This window comes from Solenopsis invicta, chromosome 7 (genome assembly GCF_016802725.1).
Source record: "Solenopsis invicta isolate M01_SB chromosome 7, UNIL_Sinv_3.0, whole genome shotgun sequence".
Classification (NCBI taxonomy): Eukaryota; Metazoa; Arthropoda; class Insecta; order Hymenoptera; family Formicidae; genus Solenopsis; species Solenopsis invicta.
Genome location: NC_052670.1, coordinates 12,642,571 through 12,661,214, shown reverse-complemented (window position 1 = coordinate 12,661,214; position 18,644 = coordinate 12,642,571). Strand labels below are relative to the sequence as shown.

Sequence of the window (18,644 nt, the reverse complement as noted above, 5' to 3'; positions counted from 1 at the left end):
TACGGCAGCCGACGCGTAGCAGCGCATCGCCCCGTCAATCCCCTCATCGGCGAACAGAGAGGGAGAGAGAGAGATAGAGTGTGCGAATTTGTCGTCACATCGCGCGTCTTCTACGGTCCACAACCACGACCTACTCGCAATCGGTAGTCTGAGCGGTATCTCCAGTACCGAAAACGACCCGCGCCCGCGGCTGCGAATCGGCCGCTCGGTGCCGCGGTACGATTTTCCAGAGCGGCGCCGCAAGAACAGGTTGAAGGAAGCGTCGTCAGGCCCCGCGCTCAACCTATATTTTCGTACATACATGGCAGGGCCATGTAACCTATGCTGTGAGTATCGACCTGGGCGATATCGCGATTCGCGCCTCCGATCGGGCCTCCCGGAACGCGGCAACAGGTTCATGAGCGACGCGGCAGGCGAAATATCGCGGTGGCCGCGTTCGCGGACCGCACTCGTCGCGTTCCGAGAGGTTAGGTATGGGGTGGACAAGTTCTCGTGTAACTTTTGGCTGCACCCATCGTGTACAAAGCTTTTTCCTTGTCTTTTTTTTTATCTTGGATTTGGTTTTTTTTTTTTACTTTTTCTCTTTAGACACTGTGTGTTTGATCGCATTGTGGAATGTATGCGAATAAATTGATTTCACTTTCAGAATGAAGTGTAGCAAATGGAAGGTTTTAAGGTGAAAGATGAACCGATGGATGCATTAGCCATAGACAGTCAGGTTATGGTAAACTTTTTGTATGAAACGGCAGCAGGTATACCGGCTCTACTGCTAGCGCTGTCCAGAGTCTAACGTAACGATTACTTTAAGGATGAGAACATTGTGAGCGTCGTGCTTAAAGAGGAACCAGGCGACAGATTCGATCCAGACTACATGGAGGATATTTGCTCAGGCACTTTTGAGAAGGGCGCTCTGTTTTTGCCTATCGAAAACAATGAGGTGGACTTCTCCAATGAGATGGTAAGCACATATGAGATAGCTATGTAGTTGTTTTGATAGTCTTGCAGCCATTACCTATATGCAGTCATAAAACTATAATTATCCAAGCATGTAATATGAGCAGTTTATTTTACCATATGAATTGCAAACAACTTTTGATGAAATTACATCACTAAGTGTTTCGAAGTTTCTACTTTTAATCGAGTTTTCTCCTAAAAAAATTTTCTCCTAACAATATTTGGTAAATTAGTTTCATAAATCCAATATCCTTTGTCTAGGCTATTAGTTTCATAATTGTAAACTTAATCCTTTTGATAATCTTGCAGCTGTCTGCAGTTACAAAACTGTAATTGTCAAAATATGGAATACCAGCAATTTATTTTGTCTACAAATGTATACTTTGCATGGATATGCATTATTGTCAAGGATATTTATTTCCCATTGAGTTCTTTTTCCTTTATCCTCCAAAAAATTAAAATATTTAGAAAATTGGTTACATAAAGTAAACTCTTTAGTATCTTTTATCCAAGCAATTTTGTGGTTGTAGATTATTCTTTTATAATCTTGCAGTCGTCTTATCGTTTGAAATCACAAAACTGTAATTGTACAGACACAGAATGTTGGCAATTTATTTTATACTAATATGAATCAAAAACATACTTTGAATGGAAATGCATTGTTGGCAAGGATTTTCATTTCTAATTAAGTTTTTTGTTCAAAAATTAATATTTCTTGAATTGGTTGCAAATTAATTACTCCCCAGTATCCTTGTCCAGACAATTAGTTTCATAATTGTTTCATAATTGCAGACTCTTGAGATGTAATGTTATCTGCGTAATAATATTATTCTTGTGACACTAAACTTGTTCTTATAATACTATATGTCTGCTCTTTTCTAATAGTTTTGTGAACTCTTACAGGTGAAGTTGGAGCTAGAGGGAGAATCAACCAGTCATCAGAACTGGTCGCAAATAGCAAATACTAATTTATGTGACAAGGATGATGGTGTGATGCAACGATGCTTAACTAATACAAATTTCATGCAAACGCAAGACTCAGACAAACATGGATTTTGTCAGAACGGGCAGCAACCAAAATTTTACAAGATTCAATGTTCAATCTGCAAGAAATGGTTTCTCAACAATGATTCCATGGTGACACATCTGCGAACGCACTGTAGTGGAAATCAATGCGAAGTTTGTCAACAAAGTTTTACTGACAATTCTAGCCTGCATGCCCACATGTTATCTCATGTTGGAATGAGTCCATTAGAGTGCAACATTTGTCAAAAAAAATTTGCTTATAAATGGAGCTTAAGAAGTCACATGCAGTTGCATGTGCTGGATAAACCGTACGATTGCGACGCATTGCAACAGGCTTTCATGAAGCGAGCTGGAATGAATGAGCAGATAATGCAAATGGAGGACAGGCCCTTTGAGTGTGACGTATGTCATGTGACATTTAAGGAGAAGATTAATTTGAATCGGCACATGTCTAACCATACAAACACAGATAAACTCTATAAATGTACGATTTGCTTCGAAGCGTTCAAGGAGAAAGCAAAATTGAACATGCATTTGCCGCTGCACACAGGGAACAAGCATTTTAAGTGTACGTTGTGTCACAGATCATTCGCCCAGAAAACCGCGCTTAACAATCACATGTTGGCGCACAGCGGTGAAAAACCGCACGCGTGTAACATTTGTGAGAAAACCTACAAAAGAAAATCAGAATTGATCAGGCATACTATGGTTCACACCGGCGAGAGACCATACGAATGTAAAGAGTGCTTGATGACTTTCCGGGAGAAGGCCAAACTGAATTCTCACATGTTAGTTCATACGGGGGAGAAACCACACGAATGTCACATATGTCACAAGGCGTGCGCAAGGAAATCGGATTTAAACAGTCATATGCTGTTACACACTGGCGGTCAGTACGATTGCAAGGTTTGCGACAAAATTTTCACTAGAAAATCGGATCTAAATCGGCACACTTTAATACACACCGGTGAGAAACCGTTTGCGTGCAATATGTGCGATATGGCATTCAGGGAAAAAACGCGACTGAACTCACACATGATCATACACACGGGCGATAAACGTCACGCGTGTCATATCTGTCAGAAAACGTTCAAGGAAAAATCATCGTTAAGGAAACACATGTTAAGTCACACCGGCGACAGACCGCATGAATGTTATGTCTGCCATAAAACTTTCACACAGAAGTCGACGTTGAACAGTCACATTCTGGTTCACGCCGGTGAGAGACCATTTGAATGTAGTACTTGTCAAAAAATATTCAAGGACAAAGCGGCGTTGAAAAAGCACTTGCTAGTGCACGTCAACGAAAAAACTCACGAATGTCTTATTTGTATGAAAAAATTCGCCCATAAAACAGCATTGAATAGTCACCTGTCCTCAAATCACATATCCTAACTACACGGATCTAGTCTATTACGGCTTTCTGTTTCTTTACATTGAGCACCGTATGTTTGTAGTTGTATAGCATATTTCCATGATGACACCTATATCTGTTTTATATGCCAATAGGTCTAAAGTCGTATTTTTTCCTGTGTATGGACAAATAATAAATTAATTTCTAAGTAATATTGGTAAATCACTTTATGCTCCACCTAAGACGCGTATAATCTCTAAATTGTTTACAACTTATATAATGTGTATTAATATCACATGTGAAACCATTATATATATAAATTAATAAATAAAAGTTAATAGATAAAACTAATGAAAAGGCTAAATAAATAAATATCAATTTAAAAGAATAACTATAAAAGAAAGAAGCAATAAAAATATGTAAATGAAAACTTGAGGAAAAGTGATGGCCATATAAATACTAAACAAATATTAAGGACCAGGCTTTTTTGATCTTTTTTTTTATATACAGTTTTATTATTAAAGAAGGCATTAAAATTACTAATAATAATAATAAAAGATTGTTGGCCAAAGGCTTGCAATTGGATTAAATTGTTGAATAATTTTAACGTATGTATGCACAATAAAAAAAAACTATTACTTTAAAGAAAATAGGGATACAAGAAAATAATCAAATCTAAGTTTTATATATCTTTTATTTAATTCATGAGACATAATCATACATGTTTTATATATATGTATATATAGAAGTTCCATATTTTTGGGTAGAACTGAGAATTAGAAGATATCTGAAACAAAATATTACGAAAATAATTAAAAATTTCAAAATTTATTTAAGTTATAAAATTTACAAAATTACTGATATTACAGAATTTATATCGCTAATTGTAATTTGCAGTATTTAATGTGTTTTCGAAAAAAATTATTGCTCCGTAAACTGCAATTATGCCACATGTTTCATTACCTCTTAACAATTTATAAGCCAACGACATTTGTCAAATGTATCATAAATAAACAAATTTCTAGACAAGCGTTGGCAAAATATTTAAAAAAATTGATTAAAAAAGATACATTATTTTCTTTGAAGAATGTGACATTGTAAAATAAAAGTTATGCATTTAGCTACCTTTGTTGCAATGCTGCGTTTAATTAAGATTGTTTTTATAACAATATTAAATTATGATATCAAAAGTAATAGATCACAAATTTTTTTGCATTATGCAAAATGTTCTTTTTTAATTTGTATTCAATATTGTAAGTGATAAAATATTTTAAGTTGTTTTTTAATTTTACATTTATATCTTATATTAAAAGATTCATATTCAATATATCACATTTAATTCACATATATTTGTGGTATATTTACATAAAATGATATGATAGTTAATCAACATTCATAGCTATTTATATTAATTTATGATTAATACAAACAGCTATTAACAGAATCTCTTTACTCCCGAAATAAAATCTCTACGATATATTTTAAAAATACTAAACACGCGAGGAAATTTAGATAGCATCTTCTTTCTTTAAAGATGTATACGATATGTCTCTAAACTAATTGTTTTATATTGCACTTAAAAGTAATATAAAAAATTTTGCGATGATTTTCTAGCTGGATAAAAGTTATTTCAATAAACATATACTTGTACGAAAATATAATTAATAATGAAATGATATAATATGAAATAAAAATATATAATTTTTATCTTTTTATTCAAGTACTTCAAATATTCAAGTACTTTATGTAAAGTTTTGTTGCAACGCAGAAATCAATACTGTAAAGTAAACAAAATTTATTTATTTACCAAATAACTAAATAATTGCAACAAAATTTTGTATAAATCAATTTTAATACTTAAAGTATTTACACAAAAAATTGATATTTTTCTTAACGTTGTAAAATAATTTAATGTTTAATAATAAATACATAAACTATAAAAATGTTATTAAATAAAAATATAATCTTAATCACACAAATTTTATATAGTATATAGTTTATTGAATATACAGTTTGAAATGTTAATATCAAACATATTTTTATTTACTTTGCACCCTTGTGAAAAAAATATAGTGGTAGTGCCTCAAAATACTACTGATTGTGAACATTACTAGTGCGCAGTAGTATTTTGAGGCACTACCACTGTATTACTGCACTGCGACATTGTAACATTATTACACTCCTGTAGAGCAATAGTGCTCAGTAGTATTTTTCTACAAGGGCAGAGACTGTATATTCGAAACATTTATTTTAATGTATTTTTGTTTTTTTTTTTACAAGTAAAGACAAAATGCTAAAAAAGCATAATGTGTAGTACAAAAATAAGTTCAAAGAATATATTTTTATATACACTCTTTCTTTCTGTTTTGATATCTTATAATTTAATATATAATAATATACGCTGAGAGAAAACATTCCTAAACTTTAATATTTATTAAAATATTACTAACAAAATATCTACTTACGATACATAAATATTTACTCTATAAGAAAAAATGTTACTTAAATTAGTGATTCTTATACTAAATATATATTTACATTTAGTAAATATTTTATTAGTACTATTTGAATAAAAATCCAAATTTAGTAATTTTTCTCTCATTGTCAATGTAATGCGAAATTTAATACTTAAAATGAGAAAACGGATAGAAGACTTATGATAAGCTTAAATTACCGATTCATTTTTTTTCTAGATTTTAATATACACCCATTGTTGATTGGAATCCCCGTCCCGTATTGAATCCTTGTCCCATATCATTTCCTCTCCCATTGTATCCTCGTCCATTTCCTTGTCCTGTATTGAATCCTTGTCCATTATTGTATCCTTGTCCTGTATTCAGTCCTCGTCCCATATTAGGTCTTTGTCCCATATTGAATCCTTGACCCATATTTTCAGTATTGAAGCCCCCATTGCCACCTCTGCCAAAATTGCCTTGACTTCCCCATCCTCCTAAGCCCCCAGCGAAACCACGTGTGCCTCCTAAACATATAGTTAAATTCAAAATTTGTAAAAATATCAGTTAAACATAAATTCAAAATTGTTGAAAATATTTAATTTACAAGATTCAATTAATGATATAACAAATTGCAGTTCTATAATGTTAGAAGACAATAAATTACGTTAGAAAATTTATATAAATATTGTAGCTAGAATGAATATCCCAATTATACTGCCACTTTTTAAATTATAGTATTAGAATAAAAAATATGAGAGCGTTATACATTAAAAATGTTTTAATGTTAAATACAAAGACTGTCATATAAATATAAGTAAATGCATGGCAATAAATAAGGAGATAATTTAATTAGATACATACGGCATCTGACTGCACCCAGCCAGAAATGTTAATGAAAATTGACGTCGAAATTATCGAATTGACTTTGATTCCATTGTTATCATTCTTTCTGGCTGAGCAGTAATCGGGAGGAGAGAGAAAGAGGAAAGAAGAGCAATATTCAGGACATTGATTGACAAGACAGTAATAATCATATTATATTTATACATTAATTAGTTTTATTTTTTATATTTTTATTTCTTTTAATATACTTAAATAATCAATTAGTTTTCAAGCTTGTTGCTTTTATTTTGTGTATAATAAAATTTTTACTTGAATGACAAAAGGAATGTTTATTATATATTTAAAAAGCTACAAAATAAATATCAACTGCTACTATGTATAATACTTTAGAGGATATTTTAACTTGAAGAACCATTTTAAAAACTATTTTACAAATTTTTACAAATATTTTGCCCTAAACTAAAAGCATTTATTTTATATAAAATGTTGGTGTTTTAAATACGTGTTCACTTCTTTAACTTTACTTCTTTAGTTTTACAAAAATTTAATTTTTTGTTATTATAAACTCTAGAAACCATGATCTAGGTAAAGATATACCCCAAAAGAATTTCAATCTACAATATGTTACTGAGCTAGTAGATAACATTTTCGGTTCGGAACTATATTCATAATATAAAGATTAATTTAAGAAGATTTATTTATAATTATTTATTAGGATTTGTTTGTATTACATATATTTTAATATATATTTGATATATAATTATGTACAATTTTAAATTTATTTTTAATTCAAAATAATTCTACATTATATATCTTGGAACTAATAACAGTGATATGCCACGATGATGCGATCGCTCCAATTAATCATACCCTATTTAGAGTATTTTCAATATACAAATAAGTGCAACTTACCAAACTGTGCGCAACATAGTTGAACTAACAACTGTAACAGGATCGAAATTAATATGGTGAGCTTCATGATGATCGCAAAACACTGGATTCTATTCTCGAGAAACACGCAGTAGGCCCCGGAAGAAAAACAACTGAACCTACGCAATTAAAACATCCTTTTATACATTTCTCACCGAGTCGTAATTACTTCTGCGTTGTAGGAATATTAAGGATAATAACTCGCTTGTTAACATATACCGGGTATTTGATATGTCGATCTGTATCAAATCTATTCCTTCAGAATATTAAGATCTAACATTATTTTTTATATATGTTATGGAAAGTTAGACTCTTTGTTTAATTTTGTTTAAAGATTTTATTATGGAATACGAGGTGATCATTAAATACTTTGAAAAATTTTAATGTTGATTCCTCATACTAATTTAAGATGAAAAACTTATATGATTACATGTCCGAAATGACTTATTATTACTTTTAAAGATACAGAGGGTCAAAGTTGAAGAAAATATTTTGTTTTTCTCTACAAATTTCGAAAACTAGTTAAATTATTTTCATGTCCTTGAAACATATATAACATTTCATCAAAATAACCCAAATAGTTTTCAAAGTTTTTAGCAAAAATAAAATTTTTTCTTTAACTTTGACAAATTATCTTTTATACTTAAGTCATTTCAAACATACGGTCGTATGGAGTTTTAGTCTTAAATTAGTGTAAGAAATTACCGCTTAAAAAATCTTTTAAAAAACCTAACGATCACTCTGTATATTTTGCTTAGCCAATAAAAAAATCACAGAGCAAAGGTAATAAGAATTAATGTTTTTTTTTAACTGATTTGGTTATTCTATACAATTATCATGGAATATTGCATTGCGATCAATTATTGATCATATAACAGATAATTAGCACTTGTGACGTGAATCATTATACCTGTTATTCTTAGAAACTTGTTTATCTTTTTAATCGATTAATTAAAACTATACGTAACTGTATATAAAACATACAAAGGGAAAACATATCAATTACGATATAAATAAATGATACGTCAAATAAATATAAAATCTCTTTATATATATAAAGCTTTACATGAGAAACATTAAGTATTTTAATGATTAAATGGCGACGTCAAATGTGTATTATATTTCAAAATTACGTCGTTGTTTGCATTTATTATACTTTAATATTCATCTTCGAAAAATGATTAACCCTTGACGTTGGTAGGGCTATTTCCTGCCCAACCTGCAACAAAATAATATTTTTATATTATTTGTAATATTATTTTTTATAATTTTTTATTAAACAATTACATGTGTTAAACAATCTACTCAAAAACTTACTTCCGGCGCTACTACTGGCAAACGCAGAGGCACCGCTAGAAGCCCAGGAATTAGATCCGCCTTGATTTTGTGCTCCATTAGGATACATATTTCCGCCCAAATTATTAGCAAGTCCTATAAATATACAATTGTTTATTAGATTCCCACATATAGATCACTTATTGACTTCAATTTATTTCTATATATTGCATGCCAAGAGCTTTTAAAACATATCTTCTTAAACTTGTTTAAGAATAACTAATAAAAGCAACAGCCTTGAAAAATTTGTTTATCATTATATACTTTAAACTAAATTTGATTTTTGTTTCTGTTGAAATATTTTAAATATTATAAAATATACACGTATATCCAAAGCGCTTAAATAACTTAAAATTATATAAATAAAAATAAAATACATTACGTGTAAATGTATCTTAGAAAGATAAAGATAATATAATTTTAATTTATTTAGATAAAATTATATGTACACATTTTATGTACATAATTTTTAGATAATGTTGCTATTAAACAAAATAATTTAAGATGCAAGCAATAGATATATTCATATTTTTATTTCTAAATTTTTATTTCTTCAAAAAAGAAGTTTTTCAAATAATTTAATATGGCAAAAAATATTTCCCATTTGAACAAAAACGTAAATAAAAATCCAACTTATACAAAATAAAAAAAATATATAACTTACATTATACAATAACTGTCGAAATTCCTTATAAAAATTTTTGAAATTTATAGTTTTGGAGCAATTTTTATATTGCACTACTACTGATATGTGCAATGTGAGCTGCATTTCAATTTACTGCCAGTATTAAAAATCTATTCACGTTATATTATAGATTTTCAATAGATTTACATTAGAATGCAACCCTGTTATTATTATTTTAAACAATTTTTTTGTTAAAATAAATAGTAATTTGAACTTTGTTTATATTATCTTACATAATTTAAAAAACATAACATTTTTTTATCTAAGATAAAAATAAAGTTATATTATAATACTTATTGGATAAAGATAAGATAAAATTATTTTTTTATCCTGATGATTATCTAGACAATTTTATATGAATAACGATAAATACTTTGTATGTCATCCACATATTTTTGTGCTAAATTGCAACAAGCTGACAATATACTATACACTGTTACCTTATAATAAATAGATACATTGAAAAGCATCATTGCTAGATTTTACTGATATGATAAATTAACTATACTGTTGCGAATAGTATGTGTATATGTAAGTGTGTGTACAACAGTTTCGTAGTCAAGAACGGAAACGGATACATGGAACCGGCGCTTACTTTTAATTAAGACGCTGTTATCTTTGATTTATGCATCATTGTACGAAGGAACGCATCAATCACACGCGTATTTCCAATCCCTACTAATGCAAACACGACTGGCCTTCAGACTATTTTTCTCACTGTGAGAAAGACTACATTCTTATCTCGCGTACCTACATACGTCTCGTTTTTAAAAATGCCGCTACAATGTTTCGCGAAGACGTGATATTAGCCGTGAGAAAAACTTCCATTGGTATGATCTACTTGATGTCGTGGGGATATAAACGCCGTGAAATTATGAACGCATCGTTGACTTGATTTACTGTCGACATACACTCCCTCATTCTAATCTTAACGATGGTGCGGTTCGTTAACGCAACACTAATTATCCAATTTTGAACAGCCGCGTCCGTTTGACTGTTCACTTTCGGATCATATCCTTAATTTGAATATAAATAAAGAAGCGAAGTTTCTCTGTTAAGTATACTTAACCGTCATTGTCTTATCATTTTCGACAATTTTTATTGCTTGCATGCGTCTGTATCGTTATCATACTTCAAAAAATAGCGTTTGCAATAATATCTTTATGGACGAGTCAAAATACTTCTTTTTTTAACTTTTATATGATTGCAAAATATTGTACACTAAATTACATATTTCTATAATTTCTATAATTTTTATAATTTTAAGAATATTGTAACATTGATTACTTTTTACTTTTTAAACTTGTGAAATTTCCTATTGAAAGCAAATCAAGCCTTCAGATTTCTTTTACAGGTTTTTATTCCAAACCCATTAGATATCTGTATCGAGAAAAGTATCAAAAAAATTTGATACATATACGATATTAGCTACATCCGTTGCTAAAACATATTTTTACAAATTACGAACCTGACGCGCCAGAGAAAGAACTGGCAGAACTGGAGCTAGAAGCTTGAGCGGAGCTAAAGGCTCCAGAATAAGCTCTCGCCTGAGCACCGCTAACGGACGCCGCAAAATTGTTTCCTCCTGATCCGGGATTACCGCCGGCAGTAAATTGGCCAGGCACAGGATTAAGATTTCCAGACCCACCAGGAACATTGCCACCTAGATTTCCAGTAACTGCTCCAGCATTTCCACCGACCGCTCCTCCTGGATATTTATTATTTACATAGCTTCCGCTACCAGGTGTCCCACAACCAAACAGTCCTAGTTTACATTCTAATGTACCAGTACCCTGAGGACTGCTTCCTGTAGGATAAAGTCTATTTTTATCTTGCAGTGAAGCGTCGCCAGAAGGAAAACCGTTTTTCACACCTCCGTAACTACCACCTCCTGGTGATCCTGGTGATTCAGGATAATTTCCCGGTGTTCCCGATCCAGGATAATTTCCTGGTGTTCCCGATCCAGGATAACTTCCTGGTGTTCCCTGTCCAGGATAACTTCCTGGTGTTCCTGATCCAGGATAACTTCCTGGTGTTCCCTGTCCAGGATAACTTCCTGGTGTTCCTGATCCAGGATAACTTCCTGGTGTTCCCTGTCCAGGATAATTTCCTGGTGTTCCCTGTCCAGGACTACCTCCCGGCGTTTCCAATCCAGGATAACTTCCTGGTGTTCCTTGTCCAGGATAACTTCCTGGTGTTCCCTGTCCAGGATAACTTCCCGGTGTTCCCGAGCCAGGATAATTTCCTGGTGTTCCCGATCTGTCTGGGTATGACGGACCGCCTGAATTAGTCAAAGGTTTAAGGAAGGGATTATTTTTTCCTGGCATCTTTTCTTCGAGTGGAATCACACCTTCGTTAGGATTAGCATTGTTTCCTCTATTACCATCTAGAAAAACGTTTCCTTGACCTATAGGCTTATTATTTCCTCCGTGAGGAATTACATTTTTGTCATTGTCTGCGCTAGTATATCCAGGCTTAGGTTTATTCCAATTTGAGTCGAGAAAAACATTTCCTTCGCCGATTGGTTTCTCTGTAGTCGGAGTCCAGGGATGATGAGAAACACTGTTTGGAGTACTGCCTAAATGAATTAAGATATATGTACATATATAACTAATGTTTATAAGTTATAGCTATAGTTTGCATTATAAAATGAAATGGTTTTGAACGAGATGAGGTGACTTCGAATTAAATTGTCTTTTATTTGTTTTGTGCGCTCTGCGTGCAAACTTTTTGACCTTATAGTTTTCTTTAAATAATTTTTTTTTAAAAGCTTTGAGTTTTATAAAAGAAAGTTTTAAAAGAGCGCTCTGCGCTCAAAACAAACAGAAATTATTCAAAATTATCCCACTTGGTCTAAATTAAGTCACTCCATTTTAAGATAAATATTTTCATAAATTATTATCATATGGATCAAAAAATTAAATCAATCATTGAAATTTTGAGAAATTAATATTACATTATTTTTAAATATTTATTTCCTCTAAAAGAAAAATAGCTTCTTTCTATGTACAACTTCATATTTTTTAAGTTCTACATGATAAAACTTAAATTTATTGTTTTAATTAAAGTGTAATAAATAGCACTTTAATAAATTTATTATTACAAAAAATTACTTTATATTTTTTTGTTAAAAACTATTTTACTTAAAATACTATTGTTTTAATATAAGAGTAAACAATGTTCTATAATTTATAAAAATAATAAAGAAAAGATGCAAACTTTTTAATTATTAACATACATACTTCCAAATAAAAATGGATTTCCTGGATTCCATAACTGATTTCCCGGAGCACCTGCGCCTTTAATGTAAATTTAAATTAAAATTAATTTTAATCCTGTTTATCAAGATACATATAAAAAATAACACATGATATCTCTTGTAATATTTTACGTATTACTTAAACGATGAAATAATTAAAAATGACTAATATTGGAATAAAATATTATAACAGATATTTAAGTGTATTTAAATATGCGTAAAATAATATAAAATATATGACGTGTATAATATGTACAGATATATTACAATAAAAAAATACAAGATATATTAAAAAGTATTATATTTAATGCTTTAATATTTAATTATTTGAATAATTGATAAAATATTGTTAATTTTTTAAATATTAAAATATTTAGTTATGTAAGCAATATATTTTAATCAATTTATAAATATTATCAGTCTAATTTTTTTTATCTTGAGTTTCAGGATAAATTGATCTAATACCGGCTCCGATGTTAGGACGTGAATCTGGTCCATATATAGTTCCAACAGTTGGAACATTGCCATCGCCAGTTCCAACGGGATAATATGTTTTATTAACGCCACTAGGGCCTGTTCCACTACACAATCCGTGTGTTGCTGGTACATTGCCCCCTCCATTACAAAGACTGTCGCAATTATAATTTCCGCAACATCCTTCGCAATTGCTACCTGCTTGAGGAGTCGCGCCTCCGCAATTTCCACCTGGGCATCCAGGTCCGCTTCCAGGATGTCCAGGTTGTCCTTGGCCAGGCCAAGTTCCACTTCCGCCTTGCGGTTGTTTACCAGGCAAAATTCCGCTAGTGCCTGGAGAAGGTCTATTAGGCGAAATTCCACTTCCAGGTCTACCACTAGACCAAGGTCCAGTATTGCTTCCGGGTTGTCCGCTAGGCCAAGTACCACTTCCAATATTAGGATGTGTACCATGAGGGGCATTTCCATAAACAGGTCTGTTTCCAACAGAACCTTTGACTCCGGGAGTATAATTTGAACCTCCTGTATGCGTTGGTGTTGTACCATATAACGATGGTGTTCCTGTTATACTGGGATTGCTGTATGTGCCAGCAAACGCACTTGCACCAGCGTTTGCAGTTGCGCTACTACTCGCAAAATTAAAATTAGGCTGTTTTGGTCCTGTTCTATCGTATGGCGTGGTTAACGTAGAACCTGGAGTGCTAATGTGACTAAACGGAGTCTTAGTTGTTCCGAATCCAGTATTTGGAAACCCAGCATTTGGCCTGGAGCTTCCATCATAAGGAGCGGATGGATAACTTTGAGTTCCAGGAACAGATGTAGGTGAACCAATTCCTCCATACGGTCCTTTTGTAGTTCCAAAAGTATTTGTTGCAGGCGATGTACTTTGAGAACCAGGTTCAGGTTTGTTATAACCTCCTTGACCATAATAATCGCTATCTGTGTTAGGTGCTTGATTTGTCCCACTATACGGCCTATTTGGTGACTGGCTGCTTACTGGCTCTTTTCTCCCAAAGCTGGGTACTCCAGAAGGACTTCCAATACCAGATGTTACACTTGCTCCAGCAAAAGCTCCTGCATATGTAGCTATAAATTGAAATATTACATGTTTATTTGTATTAACGCTGTGGTGAAAAATTTTCTGAAAATTTTTCATATAATTTTTCGAAATTTCTATATAATTTTATAACTTTCTAAAGAAAATTTCTTCAATTTTTATACAAATTTGAACACTTTTTAGAAGTGCTGAGAAAGTCTATTTCTTTTTTAGAATTTTTTATACATATAAATTCTGAAATATTTTAAGATTTCTCTTTATATACTCAAGCAGAACAGGGAGTCATTACGACGTCAAAATGATGTCAAAGTGATTGCAAAATGATCATTAAAAGTCACTTTTTAATCAATTACGATTTATTTTGATGTCATTTTGACACAATTGTAAATCACTTTGATATCATTTTGACTTGTTGTTCCGCTTGGATAATTTTCGAAAAAAAACAAAATTTGGCAAAGTTTAAGCTGTTTTTTCAAAAATTTCTATGAATAAAACATGAAAAACTCTTAAGCTTATAATATTACGAAAATTTTTTTTATCATGATGTTTAGATAAATCTTAATAAATTTTAAGCTAATAGATGTTTCATCATTTCTCATATTGAATAAAAGCTAAATTGTATTTATTATAAATACATAATTACAATATTATTTGCACCAAAGTAATGGCTAATAAGAATATTCAATTATAGATACGCACATTGTGGTACAGGTTGGCCATAAGGTCTATTCTGATTTCCCTGTGGATTTCCATAACTTGGAGGAGATGCACCACTTCCTGGATGTGGCACAGATTGTCCATAAGGCCTGTTTTTATTATCTTGTGGACTTCCATAACTACCTGGAGGGAATGCACTACTTCCTGCATGTGGTACAGGTTGGCCATAAGGCCTGTTCTGACTGTCCTGTGGATTTCCATAACTTGGAGGAGATACATTACTTCCTGAATGCGGTGCAGGTTGGCCATAAGGTTTATTCTGACTTTCCTGTGGATTTCCATAACTTGATGGAGATACACCACTTCCTGAATGTGGTGAAGGTTGGCCATAAGGCCTGTTTTGATTTTCCTGTGGATTTCCGTAACTACCTGGAGGAGATATACCACTACCTGTATGTGGTGCAGGTTGGCCATATGGCCTCTTCTGACTTTCCTGTGGATTTCCATAATTTGGAGGAGATAAATTGCTTTCTAAATGTGGTACAGGTTGACCATAAGGTCTGTTTTGATTTTCCTGTGGATTTCCATAATTATTTGGAGGAAGTACACCACTTCCTGTATGTGGTACCGCGGAAGAAGGACCACTTGGGTATTGATTCCATTCTTGTCCAGGTTTTGAAGTTGCATCAAAATTTGGAACAGATGAACCTGGTTTCTGCGAAGAAGGAAATCTGCCGCCGCTCCAAGTAGGCTTTGGAGGACCAGTACCACCTGGTGCTGTCCCTTTGTTCCAGCCGGGCCAAGAGCTCGGTGTTGTGCCAAAGGTAGCTGTGTTTACACCACCATGTCCAGGCTTTGATGCATCAGCGAATGGAGTACTCCAGCCGGCGACAGATTTTGGCGTGGTTACATAATCATTGATTGGTCTCGTATGTCCTGGGCCTGATGGATAATTGACACCGCCTAAAGGACTGTCAAGGCTACCAGCTCCATCACCGTAAGACCCACCCGTAGGTCCAGTCTTGTACACTCCGGATGGATGTGGTCTTGATTTGTGTCCTCCACCAGGACCATGGTGCTCGGGCCTATATTGACCATCATCGCATTCAGCCCCATCGTTCTCGTCCCCCTCCTCCTCCGGCTCATCCTGTTCCCAATCGTCGTTCTCCCATTTGCATTTAGAGCAGGCATCACCGTTCTTATTATAGCCGTGACCTCCGTCTTTTATTCCATGATCATGACTGGCGCCGTGTCCCGAAGGTGTGCCGTAAGATTTCACATCACGGTTAGCGTCGTTGTCGTGGGGAAAACCGGTGCTGTCGTAGCTGCGAATTCCCTTGTGTCTATCATGCGCGTCAGGAATATTTTCAGCGTGTTCAAGCGCACTATCGCTACTTAACGCAGATGCACCGACTCCATTTTGTACTAATACAGTACCTGAAAAAAAGAAATAAAAGTCACTTTTAGCAATGTTAAAAATTTTAATTATGATGTGCCAGAATACATCTTTATGTTTCTTTATTCGTTTCTTCTTATTTTTTCAAACTTTTTTATATAAAAGTTACAACTGACAGATTGTAAACTTCACGCACTTAATATTCATTCTATGTATGTGCATTTATTAACGCCACTGAAATATTCTCATGTAGAATAACCGGGTGTTAAACGTCGAAAATTGTATACTACAGTAGCAAAATAAGCTTACTTTATTCTCACGGAAAGAGAAATGACCGGATATTTCTCATTTGTCTCTAATAAATGCTACCTCAATACTTTCTAGACGAAGGTTGTAGATTTTTAATTATTTATAACAAAATATTTTACAATACACTTGCAAACGATTGTACTCCTCCACAGGTAGGCTAAGAACCATATATGTGATTATGACGTCATGGTACCAAAGAGATGACCTCCGATATTATTTATAAAGATGATTTCATTGCATTACACACAAAGCAAGAATTAATATACATACAGAGGCGTCGCTATTGCCTTTGTTGTTGCACGTGCACTTGAACTTTAAGAGAATACCAGTTTATCATTAGAATTTTATAAAACATAATAATATATTAAAATTAAATTCAATCAATACAAAAAGAATGCTTTTGTAAGTAGCTTTGCAATTGTAAATTATATCAATGTATAAACTTATTAATTATTAATTATGTTTTTTTCAACTATTGACAATTATCAATTGATTTTTAATGATGAATTAATATTATTCGTTTAAAAGCAGTTTGTTTGATTAAAAAAATGTTGTTTTTCTTAATTTATATTTACAGTTTAATATTTTGTCCTATTTACATCTATGTTACTCAACACAAAAGAAGAGACAAACAAAATTGTCAGCGTAAAATCTTAATAAACAGATAAATATTTAAAACATTAACTTTTTTAATACAAAGACACGTGCAACCGTTTTAATTCTTTTAATTCTTTTAAAAGTATGACTCGCGTGAGTTGAGCGACAAATATTTACGCGAAACTGAAATAGATTTTGCGGCGTGTGGGGGACTACCTGAGCCGGCGAGAAACGCGCACGCGAAAAGCACCACCGGAGAACACTTCAAGCTGCGGGTCCACATCTCAGCGATCTCGGCGGAGGCCGGCTCGCGAATGTTGCTTTACCGGTTGCTTTGTTTGCACTGCGGCGCCGATTGCCGGTCCATTGCCAAGAGTATTCTGACCGAAAGCTCGTATATATATAAGGATACCCCCAGCGGTGAAAGGGACGCCGCGAGGATGCCGAATGCCGCCGCGAGCGATCCGCGAAGGTGGCATCCGTCGACGGCGCAGCCATAGACATTCGTACATCGGACAATGAGTAATTATTGTTTCTATTATTTACTATCACCAGACGAACGAGCAAATAGAAACGGCAGGTGCGATGTAGCAAAAACGACAGGACTGGTTTGAAACGGTCCATCGCAGCCGGAGATGACTGCGTCATCGTTCTTTAGGAGTTTCCCCGAGAGACTTCAATGCTTGTCACGTTTACGCATCTTGTATGGCATGTCATGAGCAATTGCTGTGAATCCGTGCGCGTTTTGTACTTACCTCGCACAAAAGGTTTTCGAAATCTTATTCGTCTTACAGCATTCTTAATATAAATAACAGTATTTATATAATTAATTAATTTAATTGATTATATACTTTTTGATTAATTCATTATAATCTATTAATTTATTTATTAATTATAATTTACTTATTTATTAATAATAATTTATTAATTATATATAATTTATTCATTAATTTGTTCATATTATTTTCTGTTTATTCCGAAAAAAATCTGAATATTCTTTGAATAATTATTTGTTAGTAAAAAATAATATAATTTTTTCTTCTAAAAAAAATTATTTGTAGACAGTTCTTGATGTTCTTACATTTGGATGTTAAATTATAATAACTGTGAGAGAGAGAGAGAGAGAGAGAGAGAGAGAGAGAGAAGAAAAGAAAGAGAGATATCAGTATCATAAATATTAATAAATTAATAAAATTAATAAAAATATGAATAAAATCTCCACTTGTATCCACTTTAGATGATTTATATTTAGCACAAATTTAGAATGAATTAATTTATCACATAAATCATGTGGTAATTCATTTAATAGATA

General features: G+C 32.8%; 3 protein-coding genes across 10 annotated transcripts; 1 reads left to right on the top strand and 2 right to left on the bottom strand.

Moving 5' to 3' along the window:
- Nucleotides 1-20: 20 nt before the first annotated feature.
- Nucleotides 21-3,546, top strand: LOC105202426 (zinc finger protein OZF). 5 transcript variants are annotated; one of them, XM_011170949.3, is made up of 4 exons: nt 21-326; nt 647-724; nt 809-958; nt 1,858-3,546. In XM_011170949.3, the coding sequence occupies exons 2-4, from the start codon at nt 662-664 to the stop codon at nt 3,373-3,375; spliced, it is 1,731 nt and encodes a 576-aa protein (XP_011169251.1). In that variant the 5' UTR covers nt 21-326; nt 647-661; the 3' UTR covers nt 3,376-3,546. The 5 variants fall into 5 exon arrangements, with proteins under 5 accessions (XP_011169251.1, XP_025989871.1, XP_011169252.1 ...); XM_026134086.2 differs by having other exon boundaries at nt 647-735; XM_011170950.3 differs by having other exon boundaries at nt 647-752.
- A 464-nt stretch (nt 3,547-4,010) lies between these two features.
- On the bottom strand, nt 4,011-7,702 carry LOC105202425 (glycine, alanine and asparagine-rich protein). The gene is made up of 3 exons (XM_011170948.3): nt 7,546-7,702; nt 6,009-6,314; nt 4,011-4,121 (listed from the first exon to the last, which is right to left on the bottom strand). Exons 1-2 carry the CDS (start codon nt 7,610-7,612, stop codon nt 6,031-6,033), a joined length of 351 nt encoding a protein of 116 aa, XP_011169250.1. The 5' UTR covers nt 7,613-7,702; the 3' UTR covers nt 4,011-4,121; nt 6,009-6,030.
- An 891-nt stretch (nt 7,703-8,593) lies between these two features.
- Nucleotides 8,594-17,716, bottom strand: LOC105202424 (glutenin, high molecular weight subunit DX5). Of its 4 annotated transcripts, none has more exons than XM_011170945.3 (8): nt 17,549-17,716; nt 15,073-16,467; nt 13,308-14,402; nt 12,826-12,882; nt 11,457-12,161; nt 11,052-11,390; nt 8,881-8,994; nt 8,594-8,782 (listed from the first exon to the last, which is right to left on the bottom strand). In XM_011170945.3, exons 1-8 carry the CDS (start codon nt 17,613-17,615, stop codon nt 8,745-8,747), a joined length of 3,810 nt encoding a protein of 1,269 aa, XP_011169247.3. In that variant the 5' UTR covers nt 17,616-17,716; the 3' UTR covers nt 8,594-8,744. The 4 variants fall into 4 exon arrangements, with proteins under 4 accessions (XP_011169247.3, XP_011169248.3, XP_011169246.3 ...); XM_011170946.3 differs by having other exon boundaries at nt 11,052-11,864; nt 11,967-12,161; XM_011170944.3 differs by having other exon boundaries at nt 11,052-12,161; nt 17,549-17,715.
- Between the last annotated feature and the right edge of the window lie 928 nt (nt 17,717-18,644).